Source organism: Apis mellifera, linkage group LG15, assembly GCF_003254395.2.
Source record: "Apis mellifera strain DH4 linkage group LG15, Amel_HAv3.1, whole genome shotgun sequence".
NCBI lineage: Eukaryota > Metazoa > Arthropoda > Insecta > Hymenoptera > Apidae > Apis > Apis mellifera.
This window is the reverse complement of record NC_037652.1, coordinates 4,860,108-4,883,621: the sequence shown is the minus strand read 5'-3', so window position 1 is coordinate 4,883,621 and position 23,514 is coordinate 4,860,108. Positions and strand designations below refer to the sequence as shown.

The following is a 23,514-nucleotide window of genomic DNA, read 5'->3' as shown; positions in this document are numbered from 1 at the left end:
CCGAGACTCACCGATGTTGGCCGATGTTGGCCGATGTTGGCCGATGTTGGCCGATGTTGGCCGAGGCTGACCGACGTTGGCCGGACAATTGCTGAACAGCATTGGCTCGTACGCTAGAAATACTCTACTATTCGAAGAAAAATCGGAACGAACCGGAACCGATTGTCCTTGGTCGCGTTTCCGGCGAAGAACGCGATTTTTTTTTTTTTTTATCTCTACGGTGATCATCGCGAACCGGAAACGGGAGTTTTCCCGATCTGTCGGGCTTCGTACATTAAAACATCGTTGACAGAAATATCGTATCGTTCGGCTAACTGTATTTTAATTGTTGCGTTCTCGGTTTTGATGTTGCGTAACTGCGCTCTCTTTCCGCGACATACGAATAACGCTATTAGACAGTAGAACTTGTTGCATCGATAGTAATGTCGGCTAACAACGACGGTAATAATACGATGACGTAGTAGTCTTTAGTGATTATTAATAGTAATCCGTAATATCGGTACACTCTACGCGTATATGTATATGTATATATAATAAGTATATATACGTATATACAATATAATATGATTTACAATAATTTACGATACCATAAATCTTATTTTCTTCTCTTTCTCTCTCTCCCTCCCTCTCTCTCTCTGTCTGTCTTCCCTTCCTCACAAATACCTAATCCATTTCTGTAATTAATTAATTAATTAGAAACGTAACCACGCCCAGCCTGGCGAGTATGATAGTAATCGTCGATCCCAACACACACCTTGAAAGCGTTTTAGTGATATCACAGTGATTTCATTGCTCCAATATATTATCGATAGAGATCGTTTCGCGGCCCCTAGCGCAAGATCGTTCGGATTATTTCTCAAAATTAAATTTTGTTAATCCTTTTCATCAAAATAATCTTCGTGATAGAATTGGATTATTGTTATTCCGTGTATTTAACATTGGATAATATTATTATTAGGAAGATATATTCAGAAATCAAAAGTTGAACGAAAGTTTTGTTGTGCGAATACATACGTTAAATAATTTATCGAATCGATTAACAAAATTAAATTAATTCGCGAAAATCTATGCCAATTTAAAGATACGGCGCGATCTATGGGAATTGAATTAAATTAATACGTGTTTCAAATTGTCCAAACATTTCGTTTAACGTTATAATCGTAAATAGATAGGATGGGGCTTTAAGAAGAGGAAAATGGAGGTTCGGGTCAAATTAATTATTCGACATATGTATATATATATATATATATATGTTGAAATTCCAAATAGTTGTACATTTAATACGGTGGAAATTCAATTGACTGTTTAGTTTGCATAAATTCTCTCCTCTAAATGTATTATTAATGGAAAGATTATCCGAATGTAAAGTTTACAAAGTTGGAGGGTCGATAAGTCTGGATTGCCAGAGATAATTAATTCAACTTTTTAGCCGGTGATTCGGAGTGAAATGTACCAGTTTCTCTCGGTTATACCAACAGATTTTGATTCCTGGAACGGAATATTTATAGAAATTTGGACGAATTTACAACGTAAACGAACGATCTCGCTCTCAAAATCAAAGAGGTGATGGCCGCTCCACGGTCTTAAGAAATAATAATTTCAAAGTTCGATCGTTGGATCCTTAGGGCGACGCTGGATTATATTATTTTATGTATACTATGTATATATTTATATATATGCGTGTATATAAGAATGATCGATGGTAATAAGAACGAGAATGACAAATGGCGATAATAAGAATAATGGTAATCTGTTAATAATAATAAGAATAATATTAGTAACAATATACATATCTGTGTACAATGTGTATAAATACAAAGTATCGTGTCGTTCGTTAATTCATTATTTAATTTCTCTCGACAACGTTATTATTAGTCGCGTTATTTAGTGATCGCTTAAGATTATTTATATAAGACGGTACGAACGTTACGAATATTAATTAATTTTAATCAATTAGAATGATCGTTCTTGCTTCTTAAAACATTTTCTTCTCTAACATTTTTTTTTTCTTTTTTTTTTCTTTCTTTTTTTTTTTCTTTTTAATCAACACCATCGAAATCGCTTTCCCTTTCGTCGTACGTCACACGACGCGGCTCGCTGTCCTCGTGTAATATCCTTTCGCTTCGAAAAATGCAAAATTTCCCTTATCCTTAATTTAACATCGTGTGTACGTAATGATAAGATAATTAAGTTACTGACACACACACAGAGAGATTCATGGAAAAAATTTGGTTTGCAAAAAATCTCGGCCGACCGCCTAAGGCGAGATCGCCGACGTACACGTACAGTAGTTTTTTTCGTTAACATTATTTAATTGGTAAACGACATTATTCATAATTACTTAGTACGTTGCTTTTTACGGATTCACGGTATTTCCTCCTCCCTTTTTTTTTTCTTTTTTAATTTTTTCTTCCTCTATTCTCCTCGCTCCTCAGCGAAGCCAAGCTTTCTTCTTTTTTACACGCTAGCGTAGTTTCTTTCTCTTTCCTTTTTCAATCGATCTTAAATCTTACGCAAAGTATCTTACACAAGTAGTCGTTTCGTTTACAGGAAAAAGTCGATTCTCGTTTTTTAGCTCGCTTACATCGATCTAATTAAGAAACTAACAACGAGGAGAAACGTTTCGACGATTCTTTCGCTCCTCCCTTTTATATTGCCCTATTATATTTATAATATACATATGTATATTTATATCTCGATCATTTCGAGGATAAAGGATAGAATCTTTTTCGACGATTTTCGTTCTTGCTTTCTTTCTTTCGAAGGAGAAACACGGCGAGGTGTAATACAACTTCACGAAACGAGCGAATAAAACGAAACGAAAGAAGAAAAATTGAAGAAGAAACGAGAAGTCTCTCCAGCTCTCGAAATTACTCGTAGATAAATCGCGATTCGTACGAGATTCACAGCGAGAAACCGTAGCTATTGGAAATCTATCGGAGGATCTGTGGGTGGAGGATCAAGAGTGGAGAGAAAAGCATCGATTGCTTGATCGTCTAAAATATTACCGTGCATCCTGTCTCGCGGTTAGAACGTAAATTCCGCTCGGTTCCACACGTATCCGTATCCGGCTTTCGTTTACGCGAATATAATATGTGTGGAAGGGGATGGAGAGGGGAGGGTCTCATCTCCAGCCCTTTTATTTCGTGCACGATAAATTCCCGAGAATCCGGTGGTCCGTCTAATACGAAGATTTACAAAGTATGCGATGTAATATTTCGCGGAGGTCGAGGATATCCCTCTTTGGATATCGAAAAAGGGGGAAAAAATCCATCCCTTTTTTCCCCTCGTGCCCCCGGTATTTTAATTTATTTGATGTTACGTTATCAAAGTGAAAATATGGAAAATATGGATTGGACATTGGATGGTTCAAGGATTATTATTCTTCGAGAGCAACTCTCAAATTATTCTCACGTGTAATCTCTCACTTTGAAAGTAAAAAAAGATTATTCTCTCGAACGATCGACTCGAGAGAAAAACACTTCTGGGGAAGGTTGGATAAAGCAAAATTCTCGAGAATTGTCGGACAATCGCCTCGAAGATAAAAACTTACCAATCTCCATTTGAAATAAAATACTGCCGATAAAAAATAACGAACGCTTGTCACGTTTCTCGAAACATTTGAAATCAATTTCCTATACGAAATATCGACTGTGAAAAATCTGCCTCCACCCTCCCTGCCATTCTTCCTCCGCGAACCGTTGATTAATCGTAATGCAGTTTGCGCCTCGTTCGAAAAATTATACATCAATCTTTTTCAATTCCCCTTTTATCTGAACAAAAATCTATCAAACCGGTATCGATCTACCTATCTCTCTCACTGATCACTCATACGCTAATAATCCGACAATTTGCTCAATCTTATCGGCTCGCCTCTTATCGATACATCCGAGGAACCGTTTCCCTCTCGACACTTTGCCCCAGTTACAATGCGTCGAGCTCGAAAGAGACAGAGAGATAACGCGGCATGCAGGAGAAAGCGCACCACGACGTACGTATGCACGCTTTATTGATTTATCGTTGCGTGTGCACGCGTGTCGCACACGCAGAACGGGGAGGGAGGGTTGGCTGCGAAGAGGCCGCGGTTAATTCGCAAATTAGACGCCACTGGTCCATCGAGCCGATGTTACGCGAGAAATGGACTGTTTTTCGGGCTGGAAAAAAAAAAACTTCATTTACAATTACGTAGTTGTCGGAAGAGGGATAATTAAATTTAATTTTGGTTCAATTCGTTTTAAATTTTAATAATCGATAACCGTTGGAATAGGAACGGAATATTTCGACGAAATATTTTTATTTTCGAATGAGAGAAATGTTTAGTTTGGACGAAGTAAAGGCTGGGCTGTAAAAGAAAGAAAGAAAAGTAGAATTGTCGTTAATTTATCGATCTCGTATGCCGTCGATGTAAGAAATGATATATTTATTACTTACTAGAAATCGAATGAAAACCGATGACGCAGGTATAATTATAGCAATCGTTATTAAAATTATTGAAATATAAACGGAAAGAATTCTATTTTCGAAATAGAAAATGAAATTGAAATGGAATTTCTCTTATTTTATATTCTCGATACCACGGTTCGCTTCATTCTGTGAAAGCTTTTACGAAATACGGAATACCTGTCCACCTCGAGAACAGAAAATTTGTACAAGATCGTGTTCGCAAAGGTACGATGGCACACGATGTGTTGGCCGCGTGAAACGTATCATGGCTCTTAACTCCTAATCCCGGGCCGAAAATAGCCGGATTTCGAACCGTTACCTTCGCACAGAAATTCGCACGGAGTAATTTTTTTTTATCCGCGTTCCCCGTGGCCAAACGGCGGGAGGATGATCTTTAATCTGCGAAATAGAAAGGGCAGATTGAATGCAACGGTGGAAATTGTTTCCCGAAATTTTGTCCCGAAATGGGTTGGGCGGGCGGGGCCGCCCTTTTCGATTTACGAGCAATGTTCCTCTTTGATTCGTTCCGGTGGATCCCTGTCGGTGGAGAAAGTGCGCCGATGTTTCGGCCACGCGCTCGTGGAAAATCGTTTTCGATACTTTGCGCGTGAAACTTCGATTTCCTAAAAATTAATCAAGGAAGAAAAGAAAATTATTGAAGTATTCGAGAATGCTCAACTATTTTCATGAAAATTCCTTCTTGCCATTTTTTTTCTAACTCGAAACTCTCCGAATTTTGAATATCTGTTTCCCTTTCTTTTTCGTTCGTTGCAATTTTTAATCCTTTCAGATTTACGATATCTCAAAAATGAAGCGCAAAAGATTAATAAATTTTGATTTTTCGAAATTCGATGTCTCCAATAAAAATGTATGATTTTTCAAATACGTCTTTTCAAATATTGATCTAATTTACGCAAAATGAATCTGCGGTTGAAAAGAGGGAAGATGGCAGATTTTTAAGACGTTAAGTTTGATCGAGTTCGAGGATAGATTGGACGAGCAGGCGTTAAATTATAATTGGCGAATTGGCGCGCAAACATTGCGCAATGCTGCGTAATAATTGAAAGGGCGCAGGTCTCTCCTTCGTGTTGGCGGTGTCAATATAAACAAATAAAACTGGCCGTTTATCTTTGAACAAAGGAGCAACAAAATTGAATATTTCACACATCGAAATTAATCCTTGGCGAGCGAACATTGCATCCTCTTCTTTTCCTTCCCTTTTCGTGCGAATTTTTTTTAAAGTCGTCGCACGTTTAACTACGCGAGAACGAATAAACATCGGTGAGATTTCATACAGTATATATTTTTTTGTATGGTAGAATTCCATTCACATGGAGTTCGTGTAAATTGTTAGCCGAATTCCTTCGCTCGTTGTAATTTTCGAATAAATTACAGGAATTCGGGCTTAGATTATGAGATATAATACGATAGATCACAAATGGATTATACACAGAGAAATTTTCTAATATAATATCACTTTGTCCTTTATCAGTTTCCTATAATATCAGTTTGTCCTTTCGACATCCTGTTGTAAAAAAAAAAGAAAGAAAGAAAGATTATTTTTCAATCGAAATTGCACGAAAAATGATAAAATCAATTCTTTGGTCGAGAAACCAATTGCTCCACATACAACCCTATTCTCTACGCATTTGTGAAATGAAAATTTTTCGAGATGTCTTTATAATTGACCGTACGTGAATTCAATAACACGTAACACGTTTCCTCGAATCAACGCGGCTCGTCCTTCTATTATACGTCGTTGTATTTATATTTTCATTTGTTGTAGCCAGAGACGTGTGATTCGAGCGACGCTTACAACTAATCCAGATAATAGGAAACTCTCGGGTAGAGTTGGCTTAATTACGAAAATTTCGTTCCGTTGAATGGAGTACGGTTGAATGGAATTCTATTGTACATATTTTAATTAGAAACGCGTCCATTTAACGACAACAGCAACAACCCTTCCGTATCCCTCTCGATAGTGGCACGAGTAATAATAATAATTATTATTAACTAGGTGTTTGTTCAATTTCATTTTATTGCAAAATACGTATGCCTCCCTCGTATATAAACAACTTGTTACTTGTTTATTGCTGATGCGTGACGTTAAACTTCCACGCAATAACACTTCGACGCTGCTCGCCGATACTGGCCACTGGTTATTAACAATCCCTTCCCTCCCTTGCTTTTAACATCCGACGATCTGATCCCAAATCCATCGTCCGAGATAATCTTCTCCCCGTGTTTCTTCCCTTTCCTCCCCCACCATCCCATTTTGTTTCCAAACCGGAAAAGTTCCTACGATTCTTCTTCTTTCCTTCTCGCTCTCCTTCCAATTCTTTAAATCGATAAAATTGGAAAAAAGCGCGGTTTAAAAATTTGATTAAACCGCCCCTTTGAACGCTTGTGTGACACGTCTATTTATAATAGACAACATGCTTTCATTCGAATCCAATGAGATCTCGCTTCGAGATCCTCGTCCCTCCGTGAGAACGCATCGTCAGTTTCGCGATAATTCCTCCCCGAAAAATCGTCTCGATCGGGGCGAGAGAAATCTCTCCCTCTTTCTTCCGTCACTTTTCGTCTTATTCACACGCACACGCATACACACACGCACGCACGATTCTCTCTCTCTCTTCTCGAAGAAAACTTCGATTACTCGCGCATCGGAAATTTCAAATACACGAATCGAAGAATAATTTCGGCGTGAAATCGAGCGAAACTAGACAGAAGTGTCCTCTTTCATCCAAACTCCCCTACGATTCGTATTGAAGATACATATATACAGATATATATCTTCAATATACGCGGGGAGGGCATTATATACACACACGCATATGCTATACATATCTACATTCACGATACATCGATAATTAAGTGGATTGTCGCGACGTTTAATTATTTTTTACAATCTGCAAGGAGAGGGAGGAATATACACGGAATATCGGAGAAGAACAGGCCGTGTACTTGCCGTCTCTCTCTCTCTCTCTCTCTCTCGTTCCGTTTCCCCGTCGGGAAGGAAGATAGAGGTGGTGGGCGAGAGGAGGCTCGATTTCGAGGCTCGATCTCCGTAAATCAAGGATGAACGGAGGGGACAATAACACTGTCTTGGACACTTTTCGATGGATTAATTCGAGTCCCTCCCGAATTCCATCCGTCTCGGATGGTGTCACGTTGAATCGACAACCAGTCGGAAGTTCGCGTATCCGTATCCCGAGAGGCGGCAGCTGTTGGCGAAACACTGTTGGCGCGGATCACATCTCGAGCGAAAGATTCATCGATTCGACGTAGCTCGGTCGAATAATTCGTCGTCGACGAGCTTTTAAGCTTCTGGAACAAAACGCGCTTTTTTAAACTCTTTCTCTCGCGCGTGGTCCAATCCGCTGGACGACAATTTGAACGCGCGTTTGAATAGAAAAAGAGGATAATTCTAAACTCCGTCTGCCTCTCGACGAGGAGAAGGAGAGTTCAGATGCTCTTGCTGGATCCTACGATCGGCGTTCCACCCCGGTCCAACCGCGAGAGCGATCCGCACGCCCCGCGATTCTCGTTTCTTTTGCCTGGAAGAACTGGTTCGCGAACGTTCGTCCAGGGACGACGGGATTATTTGAAGAGTATCCTGCGGAAAGCGCGGCGGAAGTCCTTGTTGAAGACGGTGTATATGAAGGGGTTGAGGGCAGAGTTCATGTAACCGAGCCAGAAAGCGATCACGAACGCCTGGATCGGTATCTTGACGTTCGGGAAGAGGGGTTTCGCGATGTAGAGGACGAAGAACGGCAGCCAGCAAGCTATGAAGCTGCCCATTATGAAGCCGAGTATCAGCGTGGCCCGTTTCTCCTTCTTCCTCGCCAGTCTCCTCTTCTCTCTCTCCGGGTCCCGCGGCTTGGACGACTTGGCCTCGCCGCCCGCCTCGTCCTTGCCGCCCGCGCGGCCCCCGTCCCCCCCGTGCTCCCTTCTCAGCTTGCCGATGTTCCTCCGCCCGAATATGGGCTGGCAGAGGCGAAGCTTGAGCGGCTTGACGACCGCGCATCTCGAAACGACGCCGCTGTCCGACGACGACGGATCGAACTCGGACACCATGTCCACGTCGATACCGACGCTGGGCGCCCTGCATCGGGACGGGACGCTCGATTGCTGCCCGTCACCGTTCACGGACAGCGTCGCCTTCAGGCTGCTCTTTTGCACCGGAACCGGCATCGTCACCTGTCCAACAGATTCGTAACCATTTGAAAGATAAATCGCGCGGCGGGAGAGGAGCAGAGATCCTTAGAAATTTTTGGAATTGAGATTAGTCAAAGTAAAATCGAATAGAAGGGATCAAGGATATGAGATTAATGAGCTCGTCTCTTTCTTGTGAGAGATGTTAAAATATGTATATGATTGTATTGCGTAATAGAATCTTAATACGTATAATCGGAACCGGCATCGTCACCTGTCCAACAGATTCGAGGAGTAGAGATCCGAAACTTTTGGAATTGAGGTCAGTTAGAGTAGAATTGAATAGAAGGGATCAAGGATGTGAGATCGATAAGCTCGTCTCTTTCTCGCGAGAGATGTTAAAATATGTATATGATTGTATTGCGTAATAGAATCTTAATACGTATAATCGGAACCAGCATCGTCACCTGTCCAACAGATTCGTCACGATTTGAAAGATAAACGGTGATAAATAATTGCATGGCGGGACAGAAGCAGAGATCCTTAGAAATTTTTGGAATTGAAGTCAGTCAGAGTAGAATCGAATAGAAGGGATCAAGGATGAAATCGTCTCTTTCTTGCGAGAAATGTTAAAATATATATATGATTGTATTGCGTAATCTTAATACGTATAATCGGAACCGGCATCGTCACCTGTCCAACAGATTCATCACGATTTGAAAGATAAACGGTGATAAATAATGGCGGGAGAGGAGCAGAGATCCGAAATTTTTGGAATTGAGATTAGAATCGAATAGAAGGGATCAACCCTTGGATGTGAGATCGATAAGCTGGTCTCTTTCTGAAAAATGTTAAAATGTTCGGGTTGTATTGCGTAATGGAATCTTTGATACGTATAATAAAGCGATTCCTAATATACGAAGCCAAGAAAAGGGAAATTAAATTTGTTTCAAAAGAATTCGTTTGAACGAGTAATTAAATATAATTGGCTTAGAGTATCTTGAACGTTGGAATAATATCTACGAGCGCCTCTTGGATTGCACGATGAATTGAAATTTGCTTAGCGACGACGAGAAAAAGAGGATATCGATTCTCTATGAAATCGGTATACGACGAAACCGAAATCCAATAGCGAATTTCTGAGATTTACGGGCTCGGGTTTTATGCGGTGCACGGGGGGGGGGAGGATCTCTCGAGGAGGTTCGTGACTGTAACGTCAAACCGGATCTATTCAGATTCCCGCCACGAAACTGAAGTTATTGGGTAAGTGCACTCGGGATACGGGCGCGGAGACAGGTGTCTCGCGTGTCTCCAAGGCTCGAGAATCTGCTACCACTTAGGGAAAGGAAAGGCCTGGAAAGATGTTTGACGTTACGGAATGGATGAGGAAAATTGAGAGGAAAAATAAGATATAAATATTCGAGTCGAACAACTTGCGAACTACGTTTCTTCGAGGATAACGAGGAATAATATTTGTTCGACGATATCGCGTCGCGTTACACTTGCGAGACATGGATACAATAGTTGCAGGGAGAAGGAATATTTTCATTCCTCCTTGCAACTCTCGTCCAACTCCTCCTACAAGAATATAATCCGAAAATTACCCGAGTCGGATCGTCTTTATTCGCCAATATTTTCATTTTTATCGAGACTTCTCTCCCTCGACTTTAAAATCGAATCTTTCGAAAGAGGAAGCGGCAATGGTTGTCAACCTTGAGCGTGTCCTTCTCCTCCATGGGGATACTGCTCCCCCCTCCGGGATCCGCCTCGGAGGTGCTGACGTCGCTGGCAAAGTCGCACGTGACGATGGGTATCTGAACGGGCTGGTTCTCGATGGTGGCGACGTTCTCCATGGCGGAGCCGGAAGGCGGCTTCTTCGCCTCGGTGGCGGGCGTGCTCTGCGTGAAGCTCGTCTGCCTGACGTCCGGCGACTCGGGCGGCACGACCGCGCGTGGACGCGGCTTCCGGATCCCGCGCCGCGCCCGCGCCTTCGCTGCGAAGTAAATGCGTATGTACACGAACACCATGATGCACGACGGGATGTAGAAGCTGCCGAGCGCCGAGTAAAGGACGTAGCCTATGTCCTCTGAAAGCTGGAACAGAAACCCGGCCAACGGTTCAAACCAACGGTTCAATCTCCATCAAGTCTCTGAGAATTCGAAATTAGAAACGCGTTTGTTCGAGTATCATTATATGGATTTATTAAGGGATCGAGATAAAATTATCCTTTTCTCGATACTCGAAAAATCCTCCTCTCGTTCTTTGAGGAGAAGGGAATAAATATTCTCCTTCTCTTTTTCGCAAATTTCCTCTCGACATGGAAAACGGGCTCGATGCGAATGAACGAGCATTCGTAATTTTCCATTTCCATCCGAAAGTTTTCTCGATCGTTGTAATAACAACTTTTACGAAGTGGGTTACCGTTGCCTCACAATGGGCAACGAGCGAGGAGCCTCGTAAAAGTCGCGTGGCGTTGGCGTGCATGGAACGTGGAACGACCCGCGTGCGAGTATTACGCGAGCGTTAAAGTCTAATTCAATTTAATTTACGCCCTGGCCTCCTCTCCTTGAAACACTCGGCTGCCATAAAATGGGACGTTGCCTCCTCCTCGCCCGTGGACAGGGGTGAAATAACTTGTTCGTCACCGGCCACTGTAAGGCATCCCCATTTGCATTTCAATTAAGGACGAGCCGTGTTCATTCGGTTTATAAGTTTCATTATTCGCGGGATAAGTGGGACGACGACACTGGCACGATCAGAGCGGATGCTCGTGGTTGGACGAGCGAAACTATCGACCAAATGATAGAATGGAATAAGACAAATGAAATCGTAAGGAAAAAGGTAAATCTTTCTTCAACCTTTCCAAAAGTTGGAGGCGAATAAAGGTACAAGAAAGAGCAGTATGTATATATATATATAAGTAGAATTAGAAGGGGACGTTTTAACGAAAGATTTAGCGAAGGCGTTGAATGGCGAAACGAATCGAAACAATTGGCGGATAAGGAAACTCTGGAATGGATCCATTAGAGGGCCCGGATAATGGATAGAACGGGATGTCTGGAATATCTCGATCGACGCAGAATTAAGATCAAAGTAAACGGAGGCAGACTCGTTTCACGGACTTAATCATCGGGAACGGGGATGAAACCGATTTAGATCTCCTTATAAAGCATTGTATTCTACCCTCCTCCCTGCTGACGCTCGGTGTCGCGTTTCGTCCTTCTCTCGTTCTACTCGAGTACGACGTTCCATTTGTTGTTGCCGCGGAAATAACACGAGGCCCTCGAGGGGATATACGTGATAGTTAAACGGGGACGAGAATTGGGTCTATCTCGCTATCGTAATTCGTGACGCGATCTCTTCGACGCGATTAATGCGCACGCCCCTAAATCAGATTCCGACGATTTAATCTCCATCCTCCTCCCACCACCTCGAAACGATTAGCGCGTGTAAACTTCAATCTTTCAACCGGTAACCGTTTAATCTTCTTCTTCTTCACCTTTTTCCTTCTCTCTCGCTGTCGTGTTGCCGTTTTTCCAGGGCTTTCATAACGCCGTTACACCCTCGAAAGTCTGAAAAAGTCTCCGACACCTAACCGGTCTGCGCCCGCTTTCTTTCTTTCTTCTTCTCCTTTTTTTCTCTCTGTCTCTCCTTTTTATCCCGTGTCGAGGTCGGTGAAAGGCGACGAAAAGAGTAGAGTGGAGCACCTATCGCGCAAACACGCGGAATAACGAGCCGTTTCGAGGAAATTCGAGAAGAGTTTGAAAATTTTTTCGCGAATCGATTCTTTTTTCTTCTTCTTCTTCTTCTTTTTTTCTGCTTTCGAGAATCTCGTTTGACTTTTCCATCGAGAGACAAATCCCTCCCCCGAGATGATTCCTCGGATGATCGTCGGTGGACGAGGTCGATTCTTCCGCATCCTTGAAACCGAGGGTTCGGTATTATCGGTCACCTGGTCACGCCACCTCCATTCTTGCCAAGAGAGAGGAGGAAGGGCGAGGCAAAGTCTGTCGTGGTGACGTCAAACGTTACTGGGCCACCCCTTCCACGGCGAATTTTACGGTTCACGGTTGCAGAATGTGTATATATATATTTTTCTCTATTTTTCTCTCTCTCTTTCGACCGTGCATTTACACTCGCTCGGTCCTCTTCCTGTCCACCACCTTCCTCGTGAACAAGCCTTCTCACGCATCTTTCCATATCCGGCTTAAGTAACGAGCAATCTCTCTCTCGAGCCACGAGGAGAATGAAAATTCATGAAATGATGAGTAATAAGGTCGGTTCGAGGGAAGAGACGCGTCATATTGGTCAGCTGGAAGAGAATGCTGGAGGATGGATCGAACGGCGTTCGCCTTTTATATACATTGAAAAATTGAGGATAAATATTCGCGCGATCGAAGATTCAGAGATCGAATTGAATCTGGGAAATCGCGCCACTCGTGCTCGAGGAATTCGCTTTCAGGCGTCGATGACCAACAATTTCAATGACGAATGAACGATAGACGATATAATGGAAATTGGAATAAGCATGAAAAATATCACGTTCTCGAATCATCGAATAACGAACTTAACGAAGCTTTCTACAATTTCATTCCTTTCTTCGCGAGCGCGAGAATCGAGAAAATTCCTCGAAGCTTCGAGAGTCGAAGCGCACAGCTCGGAGGGGGAGGTTCAATTAAATTCAACGGGGCCTAGGGAAATGGCGGGAGTGTCGAAGGCGTTGTGTACGCCGTTTTGTCCGCCCCAATTACATCTCTTTCCTCCTTCTTTCCATCCGGATCCGGGATAAGAGATCGCGCCCCCTTTAAGCGCGGCGTCAGCGCGAAAGCCGAGAGAAACGATTACATCTCTCCGCCGCCCTCTAAATAATTGCATTCCGCCACTCTCTCTTTCTCTCGCGAATATGGCCCCGGGGAGGGGAAAAATTACATTTTTCAGAATGCTCTTAATTGAATTGCACGGCCGTGATTAAACGACGAAGCACACGGGCAACCTATCCTTCCGTCCGCGAAATATAATATCGCGAACGACAGAGAATATATTATACCCCCCGTGTTTCCCCCGCGGTTAATCGAGTTTGACCCTTTCGAGGCTGGAGGGAAGGGATGGGGTGAATATTTTTCTTCCTTCTCCAAGTAGTACGTTGCATTTACACGAAATTTCTTATCATTCGAAAATTATTCGAATACTGCTCGAAAGATTCTTTTCCTGGAATTTTTGTAAAGTGCAGGATCTAAGATTTTAATTTTATTTTTCAATTTCAATTGAAGAAAGTATCGGTTGTAAGAGATTCGATGAAATATTGCAGGCTTCGTAACGAATTGTTTTAATTAAATCTTCTTATTCTTATTCTATATCAGTTTCGTTAGTATTATCATTTCTACAAAATCTACTTGCATTAGAAGAATGACACGTGGGAACACGTGTGACCCGATTTTTAAAATTGGCACGCACAAGTTTGAAATTTGATCGATAACGTGGTAAGAATTAAATAATAAAAAGAACCTGCCCCTTGTATTTCATTTGCATTATTCCATTCTCATCGTCTCGAAGGAGGAGACGTTTCTTTTGAAAATAGAGAGAAGTATAGTTGAGCGAGAGATCAGAAAAGAGAGAATCGAGATTACATCCGCGAAAGAGAGCCAGGGATCCGAGTTATCGGTTACCAAAATCCATCCCCCTTTCGGATGCAACTTCTTGGATTCTTTTCAATAAGAACATCTCACCGTTTTCACGAATATATATATACAGCGTTCATTCTTATTCCTACGTTTCTTTCCCTCTTGGAGGAAACTCGCAAGGATTAGAAATTCATCACGATGGTGGGGGTGTGGCGGCGTATTTTACGGTTTCGTTGGACGCCGCGATTGATACTCCCTTTGTCCTCCGCGGGACTATTGTTGCTTTTCGGTCGCGGGGCAGCCCGACTTGAAATGGAAACGCGAAGAAATGAATTTCTCCCTTTCTTTATCGAACACCATGAAAGTCTTGAAAGGGGAAAAAGGGAACAATGCCCGTTATTAGTGTGTAACGTTAACTAAGGTTAGATTAGACTTGCTTCCTCCGCCTAATTGTGATATAATGAAAGAAATCTAATTTCTAATAACTTTTTATTATCTTATCTTGTAAAAAAAAATTAATTATTAATATGCTCGTTTCTAATCTTGCAAATGTTTCAAGAAAAAATTCAAAGATTCAAGTAATATTTCAATGGTAAAGATCTACCTGTTATACGAATATTATATATATATATATATCTTCCTCTTTGAAATATCTTTAGAATTCAATTTCTTTTTTGTCGCTCGAAGAATTGAGAGAAGAAAGTGTGTGAAATCTTCCATTCACGGGAGATTGATCGAGCGCGACGTTTAATTGAAAATCATCCCTGCCGAGTATCGAGACGCGTTATTCCAATATCGGTGTACATTTTCTTTCTTTCTTTTTTTTATGGGACTGAGAAAAAGCGGAGCGGAAAGAAATAAGCGCGGGAATCGATGAGTCTGTCACGCGCAGATGTAAAGTGTTTGACATTGAAGTCGCTATGGGGATGAAAGGGATGGTTCGAGGCGGAACAAGCGCTCTGTGGAATCAAATTCGCGTGACGGCCTAGTATGACCTGGATCCCTCCTTTTCTCTCTCTCTCTCCCTCTTCCTCCCTCTCACTTCTCCGCTTTCGCGTATAAAAAGATGTTGCTATTCCAACGAACGCTCTTTTTTTCTCTCTCCTACTCTTTTACCCTTTTTCTCTCTCTTTCTCTTTCTCTTTCTCCTTTTCAAACGACGCATTGTGACATGGCAGGATAACGTGTTACCAGGTCATAATGGTGGATGAAAGCGAGAGTTTATACCGTCGAATCGAAGGTTTATCTTGGAAAAAGAGAGATGGACGAAACGTTTCGTTTTCTTCGAATTCGTTAACTCTTTTCTTGTTATAATTTCAAAGAGAATTATAGAGATATTTATCGTTGATTTTTGGTGAAATCTTGACTGAAATATTTTCCAAATCTTAAGAGGGGATTTCTTTTTAAAGAGGATCGTTCGAATATTTCATTTCCCTTAAATGGAAATACGAGTTCATCGAAATTATATATACACACACGGTTGAATACGGGATTAATAATTGCTAGGCACGAGGAACGTAATCTCTCAGCTAGATTCCCCGAATTTGCATCTTATTAAAAAATAATTCGCCCAGCTCCGTAATTTCAAGCCTATTCCACACGGTCGAGGAAACTAAAACTAGGATCTCCTCGAGCCTGTGTCAACCTTTAATCATTTAACACTGTGGAATTGGAATAAAAATGACGAATATTCTCATTAAACGCGTTTTCATAACGTATTCAATCTACTTCCTCGTCACACCGATTTTTCGAATTTCGGGCAAATCTGTTGCTAAGATAAAGGATATAACTTTTAACAGCCACTGACTGTACCCCATGCACGAACGATATCGCGTTTGTTTATATGTAAAACAGATGCTTAGGTATTTTTAGCGCGAAGAAAATTACAAGCGATTTTGGAGGGGGAATGTTTCATTAACCACCCTTTCGTGCTCGTTTCTCGAAACAACAGCAATCATTCGCTAATTAAACCACTCGCTTGCGCGAAATTTTCGCCTCGAAATCATTCTACGACTGTGTATTGCACTCCGGTAATCTTCGTGTATCCCATGGAACAACAATGTGACACGGAAATCGACTGCATATAAATTAATAAATAAAAATATAAATTATCGTATCCAATTCTCGAATGCGGTCGAATTAATTTTGCCCGGGAAAAAATAATTTCGCATGGATGAATCGTAAAGAAGTCGTTTTCGAAAGGAGTCCCGTGGGGATAAAAATTTTTACGAAAAATTATCGTTAAATGTTATCGAGATCAAGGAAGTACTCTCCGTAAACAAAAAAAAAAAGTTCATATATAAAATATCCAATGAAACGGATATTTCTGTATTCAAGAACGTTGTCGTGCGCAGAAGATACTTATCGTGGGCAAAAGCGAACTGTAGAAATTGAAGAAACGAAAATTTCCATTAGAATAAATCGATGCGAATCGATCTTAGCCGCGTGGAACGATTGCTCGATCGAGCGTGCGTCCCCTTCCCTCGTGCGGCTGACAGCGGGGGAGGAAGGGCACGTCAGAGCGTTTAAAACGGAGCAATTTCGTACGGGCGGCGAGTATACGTCCGGCAATGGTATATGTCTAACAGGATTCGCGAAACGAAATTGGATGTTTTTCTGTGCGGGCCGATGGAACGGGGAGGAAAAGTATTAATTCGATGCGGACTCCCTTTCTCTTTGTATGCGCGGCGAAAAAGCGAGGAGGAGGGGAGGAGGAGAGAGAGCACTGCGCGCGTGGCGGGCGAAGATGACAATTTAATTGCATCCAGCGCAAAAAAAAAAAAAAAAGGAAGAAAAAAGGAAAAAGGAATGAACGAAAAGCGAGGCCGGCGCTGGAACTAATGTTCCCTTTTAAAACTCGCCGCCTCGACTACCGGTTTGCCTCGGAAAATTGTTTGGCCGTGTTTCGTTGGGCTTCGACGATACGCGTAATCCAACTAGCGATGGGATCAAGCTTGACACCCGTCGCGTGTATAAATTTCGCGCTCGAATCTGTCGTGATTTATTTTACGGAATTTTTCGAACAGATATTGAGATGTTAATGGTTTAATTTTTTTTTTTTCTTCGATTGTCAAATCCTCGTAAATTTTGAATGTTAGAATATTTCTAGATATTTTGTCCGTAAAAAAGTACTTTGATGATATATTTGATGAATTTTGAGGAAGATCTACATCATCCATCTTTTATTAATATTATTTTGTAATATTATTTCACTTGACTTCGAATCTGTCGTGATTTATTTTACGGAATTTTTCGAACAGATATTGAGATGTTAATGGTTTAATTTTTTTTTTTCTTCGATTGTCAAATCCTCGTAAATTTTGAATGTTAGAATATTTCTAGATATTTTGTCCGTAAAAAAATACTTTGATGATATATTTGATGAATTTTAAGGAAGATTTTCATCATCCATCTTTTATTAATATTATTTTGTAATATTATTTCACTTGACTTCGAATCTGTCGTGATTTATTTTACGGAATTTTTCGAACAGATATTGAGATGTTAATGGTTTAATTTTTTTTTTTTTTTCTTTGAGTCAAATCCTCGTAAATTTTGAATATTAAAATATTTCTACATATTTTGTTCGCGTTTGTAACAAAAGTACTTTGACGATATTCGAATTTTGAGGAAGATCTACATCATCTATCTTTTAATATTATTTCACTCGACAAGGAGAGTGAAGAAATAAATCAGATACTTCCTACTTAACGTACGATTAAATCGAAATAGCCGAAAATTCCCAAGACTTTCCATCTTTCGACCAAACTCGAACGATAAATCTCCTCCCTCCCTCTCGTGTAATAAATACCGGACAGATTCTACACGCGAAGACTAAAGTGCAGGAGCTGCTGCCTTGGCGGAATGTTTGCAAATTGTTCGGCTAACTTCAGTCAGTTTGATACTCTGTCGACTTGTGTCGAGCAAAATGGGCCAAATTCTTGCGGCTCGATTAATTTGTAATTCGAAAAATCGGATAAATTATAGCGATAACACTTGGACAGGCGAGGCACGTCTCGAAAAATCCCTCAACTCTTCGAGGAATTCCCGAGATCACCTTTTCCAACGAAGAAAAGATGGTTTCGCTCTTGACGAAATTTCATTTCTCTCGTTCGACGCGTAACGCGATCGTCCCGAATTATTTTCTCGTCGATTTAATTTCAATTCGAACCAGACTGCGCAAAATTGTGCAGAGAATTGTGCTTGCTTGCTTGCTTCTTCTTTTTTTTTTATCGCATCGGGAATACCAAATACGCGTTCGTCGAGGATCCGTTGGAAGACGCGAAGGTGGAGAGAAGAAGGAGTGGCATGTGTGTGTGTGCATCGCGTGGAGACGTGCATCGCGTGGAGACGTGCATCGCGTGGAAAAACCCTCCATTTGCACGTGGGACCGTGGAAAAAGTGACTCGTAAAAGGTGTACAGTTGTAAAGGGATAAGCGGCTGTGTTTGTTCACGCGAAAACTTGGAAAAATACACGACGTCGCAAGATTGCCGCTTTCTAAGTGAAAAAGTAATTCTCTAATAATAGGTTCGCCAGGCCAATGGATACCTTATTCCACTCGACGCGATTCTATCTTGAAAGTAGTTGCGACCTGTGTGTTAGTCAGGCGATTTTTCTTCAACTATATAAAATAACGATATATCAATTCCAAATCTCCATTCAGTCAGACGAATTCTCTTAAAGTATTGGAATAACAATATTTCAATATAAACAAATTTTAAAATAGCAATAACTCGTATTAAATCAGGATAATTTTTCTTTTAACAAAAGTTTTCAAAATCTTGAGTTGATTCATTTTCACAAAAATTTTCGTTCCCTGTATTATTTTTTACAATTAGATGATACGATTTTCCTTAAAGTATTGGAATAACAATAATATAAACAAACCCTTCAAAATAGCAGTAACTCGTACTAGATCAGGATAATTTTTCTTTTAACAAAAATTTGCAAAATCTTAAATTGATTCATTTTCACAAAAATTTTGGTTCCCTGTATTATTGTTAAGTGTTACGATTTCCCTTAAAGTATTGGAATAACAATAATATAAACAAACCCTTTAAAATAGCAATAACTCGTACTAGATCAGGATAATTTTTCTTTTAACAAAAGAAGATTTTTACAAAATCTTGAATTGGTTCATTTTCGTTCCCTATTATTGTTAAGTATTTCTGCGGTATGCCATCAATTTAAAAAAGAATTAAACGAACATGATCGACTTTAAACTCTCCTCCTTCCTTTCGTTTTGTCTTCTCGACACCAGGTTTGGAAGCTCGTCGAGGCTGACTCGTTACGCGAGCAGCGATCACGGTTTATTTAACCCTTCGAGCTTCGAGCATCTGATCTCGAAAGAAAAAAACGAACGACCGAAATTCGGGGAGGATTCCTTTTTTTTTCCTTTTTTACGAACGTCGGTGCCGCGACGAACTTTTATCTCGGATTATCCGGCCATTCAGTTTTTATCTACGAGCGCGGTTGTGTTTCAAGATTGCGTAACGTGGCGGGATTTCGTTTATTTTTCACGCGAGAGCCTTGATATCACGGGGGGTGTGTGTATATATATATATACGTGTGTGTTTTCTCTCTTTTTTTCTCTCTCTCTCTCTCTTTTTGGGATTTTACGCCCCAGAGAAAATAACGTTTCAGCACCGAGGGAAAAATTATTTTTCGAGGATTGAGTTACCGCTCGAATTACGTGGACAATTTATGCCCACCACGTTGCCAACTCGTTCCAGGGGGAGGGTGGAGTTTCGATTTTCGTGCGAAGGGACACCCATCGGCCTGCCCCGGCTTTTTCTCGACCCATACGCTCGAATAATTGCGGCAAACGATGAGACAAGAGGGTGATTTCCTTTTTTATTCGGATTTTTTATTCCGTTTGTTTCGAAGAAATTCGATTCTCAACGGGTATTCTTTTAATTTTAGCTTTAGCGGTGCACGGTGTATGCCCTTTAAAGGTTATTTCGCAAGTTTCGTCCAATTTTACACGCAAACTTTGCGTTTAAAATACACGTAAAATACACGTGAATTTCCTGTTCGCAACTTGCCTTTTTTCGTAAAACGTGGGAAACGTTGTGTGATAAATAACGTATAAATATAAACTATAGTGTTCCCTCCATTACATGCGTACCTGATTATCAAATAGCTATTTTTGAATCTCTATCTTTCCTCTTTCCTTATTCTTTTCTATAAAATATAAGAAAGGAAATTTGAGCTTTGAATCGAAATGGAATTTTATTTTTATCGTTATATCTATTTTCGTCCTCCTTCTCTTTTACTCATTATTCTTCCCACGTTCCAAAGTATAAAGTATCGAGATTAAAATTTTAACACCACTACTCTATGTAAATGCACAATTTCGAGTTATTCTAAACTTTCACCATAACTTTTCAAGGATTCATAGTCCTTTCGGATAGCCCTGATAAGAAGAAGAATTTTCCCGGATAAGAGTGTGTGTAGTAAGTTCGATCATATTAGAATTGAAAAGTTGAATCTTCAAGTTGAAAGAAAATTTGTAGAGGGACGCGAATGGACTGCCTTGTCAAGCGCACTCTCTTCGAGAGAATTTGGAAAACTGGCAATTAACTGGCATCTCTCCGTGGTGTTTCATCTCAACTCCTTTTAAAGGACACTTATCTTCCACCTTCCTCCTCGCCAACATTTTCCACCAGAGAACGACTACTTTTTAAAGCCTTTCGTTGTTCGTCGTTAATTATTTCGACGAAGATTGTTGTTGTTGTCACTGATCGATCGAGTTGATGCTTCCTTTAATCCTTTCAAAAACTAATTTAATCATAACAGTGAATTTTTTGACATCGTATAGGAGATGTTTAAAATAACGAATGTTCCATAATTGTTTTGAAATATCAATCGATTCTTTCTACAATGATAGCCTTTCTTTTCTTTTTTCACGGATTACATGAAAAATTTATTCGAAGCGCGTCAGTCGCATTTCGTTTATATCCAACGTCTCGATTTTCAACGATATTCCCATGATTATCATGGCTACCATCCACGGTCGTAACCATGGAGATCCATAACTCTTTCGAGTGCTGTTCCACCCTCTTGGATGGAACTTGGTGATTTTTCGTCGAGATATTCTCGTCGAGCAGAGAGAGAAAGAAAGAGATCTTCGCGTGATTCCTCCTCCGTAGAACAAATACCGTCCCACGCGTACGCCCATGCTAGAGACCAGGATCTGTGTGAGGCCATGCGACGCATACGGGTCGCTAATTTGTACGACAAACATTTTCATCGCGGACCAACCGGTGCGTGTAAATACACTTGTAAAGAAAAGAACGGTTATCGATTATTCCTTCCTCTTCGTATTGGATATCTGCATTGTTTCGTTCTCTCTTGAGAGGGAAGGAAAAAAACGTATGACATTCAAGATAACAATTTATAACACCATCGTCAAAGTTAATTTAAAAAGTTAATCAACGCACAGTTTAATGAATTCTAATCGAAGAACGTGACATTCAAGCTTGGCATCGAAGATAATTTTCAGTATATGTTATACAACGATGTGACAACTAGCGCCACTTGGCCACTAACTACATTCATAAGGTTCACCCTATGCTTATTTTATTTATTCTTCAATTTCAATTTCGCGCTTCCCAAATATTCGAAATACTCGTGCATCCCCGTAAACATGTCAAAAACAGATTTTTGAAACGTTCCATTCCTGTCGTAAAGTTCGAGAACACGTTTCGCCAGGATTCTTTCATCCCCCTCTCCGATTTTATTATCCAATTTCGAATCTCCCGTCCTTTCTTACGCTTCCTCTTCTCTCTCTCTATCTTATCGTCCATCCGCTCTGCTTCAAGATTTTCCATTTTGCTCCCAGCTCAATTTTTTCCCCTCCCTCCGAGACCTGTCCAAACGGACTGGTCGTCAACTCCGCGAATAAAAAAAAATGGAAGGCTAAACAATAAGGAAGAAATTACGTTATTACGTCAACGAACGTCGTCTTTCCATCGATTTTTCGTATTCTGCTCGAACGACGTATTTATGAAAACGCAGTCTTCTTTTAATAGCAAAAGTAGCAGAGTGCAAAGAAGGATTCGAGAATGAATTTTAAATTATTATTGTTCATCGACTTCTCGTCGTACGAATTGGAACTATTACAATGTTCGATCGATATCGTATTTTATATAAGAATCTCTGTAATTTTATCCGAGGAACGATTTTCATCGAACATTACATAGACTCGTGAAGAGGATTTATAAGATTCAAACCATTCCTTTCTCAATTTCTTGATATTATACGAGAGTTTGCGTGCACTGGTTTCCTAATTTTTACAAAAATTTGAGGAGAAGATGGTTTCTTAAATCTCAAAGGATTCCAATTTTCGTGTATCCTCCGAATCTGTACCTTGTCTCCTAACAGAGAACATCCGCGCAAAACATCCCGTAAGAGAGGAAAGAAACATGTTCGATCCATTTTTCACTCTTCTTCGTGTTATCACTGCGCGCAATTTCATTTCGCAGTTGTTTCGACGGACGTCTACGTCTTTCGGACGTAGCAACCCGTGAACAGCGCGAAAAGAGAGAGAAAGAGAGGAAAATAGGAAAAGAAAAATAACCGTTTCCTTCGGACAGATTAATTTGTCATGCCGTCGAACGTCGAGCACCGCCGCCCACACCTCCGGGTTTAATCAATATTTATAAACTATTCAAACGTCTCTGCGCGTGCAAATATTTCGAATGTAGGCTGTGCGGGGAAAAAAGAGCGGCACCAGAGACGAAAGAACAACCGGCGTCGTTGATTTAAATTTCAGAGCCGCGTGTTGCGTCGCGGAAAAAAAGAAGAGATTCGAGGAGAGAGAAGAAAAAAAGCAGTTGGCGGGAAGAAGACGAAGGAGGAAGTTAGAGGAAGCGGTCTCAAAGAGGAGACAATTTTTGCGTCTCGGGGAAATAAAGACGTCAGACGCTGCGCGTATTTTTCAATTTCGCGACCTTAATGCGGCCGCGTGAGCTGAACCAGGGCGCTTTTACCCCTCCCCTCGCCTCGCCTCGCCGTTTTTCGAAGAAGAAGGTTTTTATTTCGAGCTGTTCGTCCCGTCGTCGTGCAGCCGCATACATCTGCATAAGATCGAGGCGGCGGCGGTCTCGCGCGAACGCGGGGGAATAAATTTCCGCCAAGTGGCGGAAATTTCGCGTGTTTGCTCTGTTGGAAACACACGTTGGATGGAGAAATATTCAAATTGCTTTTGGCGCGGCCAAAGAATCGGCGATGAGAGCAGCGTGGTGGCGCGGGGGGATGGAGGAGGAGGAGGAGGCGCGGATTCTCCC

The 23,514-nt window shown here is 41.1% G+C and overlaps 1 protein-coding gene across 1 annotated transcript in view; it reads right to left on the bottom strand.

The window, feature by feature from the left end:
• Window positions 1-1,749: 1,749 nt before the first annotated feature.
• The window catches only part of LOC726331 (alpha-2A adrenergic receptor), a 113,387-nt gene continuing 91,622 nt past the window's right edge, over window positions 1,750-23,514 (bottom strand). The window contains exons 2-3 of the mRNA XM_001122075.5: window positions 10,314-10,694; window positions 1,750-8,646 (exon numbers count right to left, since the gene is read on the bottom strand). Of these exons, the coding sequence (XP_001122075.3) occupies window positions 8,047-8,646; window positions 10,314-10,694 (981 nt within the window). The 3' untranslated portion in view covers window positions 1,750-8,046. The remainder of the gene's footprint in view (window positions 8,647-10,313; window positions 10,695-23,514) is intronic.